General features: G+C 32.9%; 1 protein-coding gene across 1 annotated transcript in view; it reads left to right on the top strand.

Annotated features, from left to right (window-relative positions):
• Positions 1 to 3,999, top strand: part of LOC106880128 (protein TFG) — a 64,712-nt gene extending 60,713 nt beyond the window's left edge. The window contains exon 8 of the mRNA XM_014929949.2: positions 2,860 to 3,999. Coding sequence (XP_014785435.1) covers positions 2,860 to 3,057 — 198 coding nt within the window. The 3' untranslated portion in view covers positions 3,058 to 3,999. The remainder of the gene's footprint in view (positions 1 to 2,859) is intronic.
• Positions 4,000 to 5,186: the final 1,187 nt, after the last annotated feature.

Genomic DNA, 5,186 nt, shown 5'->3' with positions numbered 1-5,186 from the left:
CCCCCCCCCACACACACACACACAAAAGAGACCTCTGAACTATGGGAGTCAGTAATCAATTTGTAGTTAAGCAGGCTTTCTTTTTCCCATATTCCATTATTATGTAAAAATTTTTAGTGCCACCAAACTATTTACATAATGATCAAATATTCGTATAAACAATCTTTGAATTTCCATTTGTCTATTTTTCTGTGTTCTATCTTTATTCATAAAATTTTCAGAAATCTCTTCCATATTATTAAAATTATTTGTTTTCCTATTTCATTCACCTCCATTATTGAAGAATGTCTCCTGTAGTTGTTCACTCTCAAAACATTAAGGTGCAGGAAATCTATATCTGCCCTGACAAATTGCCAATTATTTCCATGCTTTGCCTGTGGGTTGTGGGGTGATTTGAACCTACCTCTGCAAATTGGCAAAATTTTATGTAACACAGCATTCTTTCTTTGCTCTTCTACATTGTACTTATTTTTGCAGTTTGTTGAATTGAACCATTAAAAGAATTTTTTGACCTAGAAATAGCATATTTCCATTGATAAAATATGAACCTAAAACATTCCAGTTGATATGGATAATTGCAAGAATAAGTATAAATTTGGTCCTAACAAGAATATTCCTTAATTTTAATAATAGCCAAAAATGATTGAAATGTTTTTGTTGAATAATTTGAATAAGCTTTTTGTAACTATATTTTCAAAAATCGGTTTAATCCTCACAATGTAATACACTACTTTTGTATTGGTTGTATTCTTCCTATGAAGTTTTTCACCAAAAATACATGATCACAGATCTACCAACTCATAAACAAACACAGTTAACAGTAAATTTGTTAAGCATTTCATGTTATATGCTTACAAAAACAACATGTATATAGATATAATCTTCATCCTTGTTTCATTTTCATTTTTTCATGCTTGTATGGTTTGATCAAATTTTCTCCAGCACAGCATCTTGCCACTTGTCATTTGCTTTGTGAGGTTCAGCCTCCTGAAATCAGCCTTTACCACTTCTTCACATATCTTTCTTGGCCTTCATCTTCTGCTGTTTCATTCTCTTTGGATCATTTGGCATTTTGTTTTTACCCAGCTGTCATTCTCCACATACATCACATCTCTACACCAATTCAGTCTGCTGTCCTGCACACTACATCTGATTCCTCTTAAACTCGGTTTTTCTCCCAGTTCATTTAAACTTTATTCTTAATGGACACTAACATCCTGTACTAGTCATTTACCAAGTCAGTCAGATGTACATGTCCTATATCAACCTCTCATTAACTATCTCTGGTGGTCAGGCTGCTCTCCTTGCTTTCATATCTTTGATACCATTTGAACCCTCTGTTAGCCAATCTCCAATAATGCCTTTTTTTAGCTCTTTCTCTCTTCCGAGCACTGATCTCATTCAGCATCCTCATGTAACAGCATTTCTATAGCTTTTTCTTGGTACCTGTCAAGGGAGATGTGCAACTCTCATTATATCCATACTTTTCACCAATGCTATATTGATTGATGCTGGTACATTGATTTGCAAGGCAGAACAACTCCCACCTTTAACCCTTACTTGATAGAACATTGGCAGACCTCTTACTTTCTGCTTCTCTCCTTGCTAAGTATTTCTTGATTCCTGGCTTATCTTCAAGCTACTGGAGATATTCTTTGCTCCCTACTATCTTCCATTCTTTTCAGACCTGAAATGTAATCTCTATGGTTCTTCAAATTATACCACTCCACTCCCGTTTTGCCTTCTATTTAGCTAGAACCTTGCGTCTTCCACAGTTCCAAGTTGTTGTCCCCTAAAATATAAATGTTTAGAGATTTTTGCTAAAGTTTGAATTCATCTCAATAACTAGTTGAGGAACATTTTCCTTTGGACAAGATGCTAGTTTATTATACTGAAACAGTTCTGGCTGGATTTCTGGTTAAGATTGGAACTATTGTTAACATGCCAACCTCTGCTGTACATAGCACACTGTCCTTTAGGCTTATTTTTTTGATCTAGCAAAAATTTGAACTGCAGAACTTCAGATATATCACCTCTTTTTACTGGAATGTTTCAATTCCATCAATCTTAGCTTTGTGTTTGTTAAAACTGGTTTCTTATGGCTCATGTGTATGTATGTGTGCTTATAATCATTGAAATGAATAAAATATATACTAAAAAAACCCAGTTTTGTTCATTTCACATAAGTAAACTAGTAACTACTTGTATGATATCACAAGAAACTCCAGTTATATGAATAACTAATTTTAATATTAAATTTATATTATATATGTTGAAAACTAATCTAAGATTGAACAAGGAAAATGCATTATTCTGACATTCAGTGTATACAAACTCAAATAACTTCTGTGATTGCAATTTTTATTTAGTTTTGTTTATTTATTTTATTTATTTATTTGAATTTGTGCTTTGAAAGTAATGTGAGTTTGCAATTGCTTAACTTAAAAGTATGAACATGTAAATTTTAGTTTTATTCTTATTCAATTATTTATTCTTTTCAGTTCAATTTTATTTGCCTTGTGATGAGTATATCAATATATATATATATTTATCTATGAATTATGGCAGTATAAACCTCTTGTTGTTAGGGTGGTGGATTGACAGAATCATTAGAGCCTCAGACAAAATGCCTTGCAGTATTTCTTCTGGCTCTTTACATTCTGAGTTCAAATCCTGCTGAGCCCAACTTTGCCTTTTATCCCTTCAAGGCCAATAAAATAAAGTACCAGTCAAGTACTGGGATCAATGTTAACAATTAATCCCACTCCCTTGAAATTGTTGGCCTTGTGCCTAAACCAGAAACTAATATTGTCATTATTGTTATTATTATTATTATTGTTGTTATTATTGTTACCACAGGGTCAACCGCAGATGCCAGGCCAAGTTCCACATCAGTCTCAAGCAAACCAACAGTTTGGCTACAGCCCTCAAGTAAGCAGCACTTCTGCCACACCACCCCCAATGTCTGAAGGTGGATCAAACCCTTATGCCAGAGGTCCAGGTTCAACTTATGGTGGAGGGTATCCTCGACCAGCTGCTAAATATCCCCCATTATGAAGACCCAAAAGTGCACACACTGTGTTAGAATAACTGTTTCACTGGTACTGTTAATGCATTTACCAAACTCTGACTCGGTTCAAATAATAACTAAAAATAACAAAAATACTGTAACATTCTCCAACACACCATTCTATAACAGTCTTCAAACGGAATTTGTTTCTAAAAAAAAAAGAAAGAAAAGATAATTATAATAATAATAATAATAATAGTTGATAAAAGATTGCTATTGTGTTCAAATAGACAGGTTATATTTGTAGCCTATGCTAAAAGGAATCAGAAACTCGTAAGAGATGTTTGTATTGCAAGTGATGCTTTATATTGTAAAATATCTTTTCGAAAATATTCAAATTGGAATTACTGCATTATATATGTTATTGTTCTGAGTTAAAGCCTGTGTATGTAAATAGGATTATTGCAGCCTTAAATTTAAAATACAAACAATGTTAATACTGGATTAAAGCTTGATTTTAATTTTATATAATTTTTATCCATTTCTTTTTTCATTTTTTTTTTTTTGTCTCTAGAATGATATATTTTGTTCAGTTAAGGCTGTAAAGATCAATAAACAGTTGTTGATGTATACATTTTATTGAGTATATTATTGTATAATCTATTTACCTTATAAGGAAAAAACTGAAAAACAAAAACAAAAACAAAAAAAAGCAAAACATGTTCATAAATGGCACAGTTGATTACTTTATTTTTTTTTACTTGTGTCTTATCAAACAGTTTTAATTTATTGTATTTCAGTACAATCATTGTTAAGTTTTTGTATCAGTGATAATGGAGTTCTCTTTTACTACTCCTTCCGAATAGATGTGTGTGTGTGGTGGTTATCATGTTGATCACTAAATTGAAATGTTTTTAGAAATAAAAAAGAAAACAAAACAAAAAAAACAAAACAAAAAAACTAACGACCTTAATATTATAAAGATTGAATTATTTTTAAAGTATTTTCTTGCGGATTAGTTTTCTTCTGTATTTGAAATATTTAAAAATTGTTGTCTATTATTTATTCACAAGGAACTATTATAGGAGTTGGGATTTCTTCCATTATCCACTAACAAATCTTAGAGAGGGCTGTGTATGGTTGACTGAACTGACTCCAGTATTATTACTAATACTTCTTTTATTAACACTGGTGGCATTTGAACTTAGAATGTAACCAGGTTGGACTAAATACTATTATGCTATTTAGTCCAATGTCCTGTTCATTTTATCCACTTCATTGTCTTGTTAAAGTTTATTGACAGCATTCATGTTGCCTAAAGTTATCTCAGATCACCTAATGGGTGAGTATATATAGCTGAATCAACAGAATATGAACTGGCAGTTCATATCCTCTCACCAGTACAGCATTGAACCAATGAACAAGACAATTCTCAATGCTTGAAACCAGTTAATACTATATAGGTACTACTGTTTTAAACCATTGTAAATGAGACATTTAACTGTAAACACTTTAGTTAATTCTACGTAGGCACTTCTCAATGATATTATTCACTCCTGTTAACAAATATTCAATTCCCAATACTTGAGTTCAGTTAATTATATATAGTTACGGGTGACGGTTGTTCTTCATGTCTGGTGAGCATGAGGAAGAACAACAAGCCCTTAAATGGATATGTAGACAGGCTCTGGCACACTTGTGGAAGATACATAGGTTTTGGTCAGATGGGGGGTTGTGACAATGATTCTTGCCTCCTTTGGTGTTTCTCATCCGCTGCAGTTTGCTCTGGCCTTCTCAACATTGCTTGCAGTGGTCTGAAAGCAACCTTGGCTGCCTTAATGAAGTTAAACATCATTGTTTGGAGGACCTCCTGTATGTGTGCTAGAAGAGCACAGTCATTTGCAAACAGCAGGTCAAGGATGAGCTCCTCTAGAGTTTTTGTGCAAACAAAGAGCTGTTGAGGGTTGAATGTGTTCCCATCTCTGTTGAAATGGATGTAGATGACTGCCCACAGTACCATGCTAAAGAAGATTGCAAAGAGAAGTACTATTTTATTATAATTCCCTGCTGTAAACAGGATATTTGATTCTCAACACTTGAGTTTAGTTGATTCTTTGTATGTGCAACAGGTGGTATAATTCACAACTCTAAACAATAGCTGCTTTGTAAAATTTAA

This window comes from Octopus bimaculoides, chromosome 2, assembly GCF_001194135.2.
Source record: "Octopus bimaculoides isolate UCB-OBI-ISO-001 chromosome 2, ASM119413v2, whole genome shotgun sequence".
Taxonomy (NCBI): Eukaryota; Metazoa; Mollusca; class Cephalopoda; order Octopoda; family Octopodidae; genus Octopus; species Octopus bimaculoides.
Note: the sequence above shows the minus strand (reverse complement) of the source record. Positions and strands in the feature narration are given on the sequence as shown.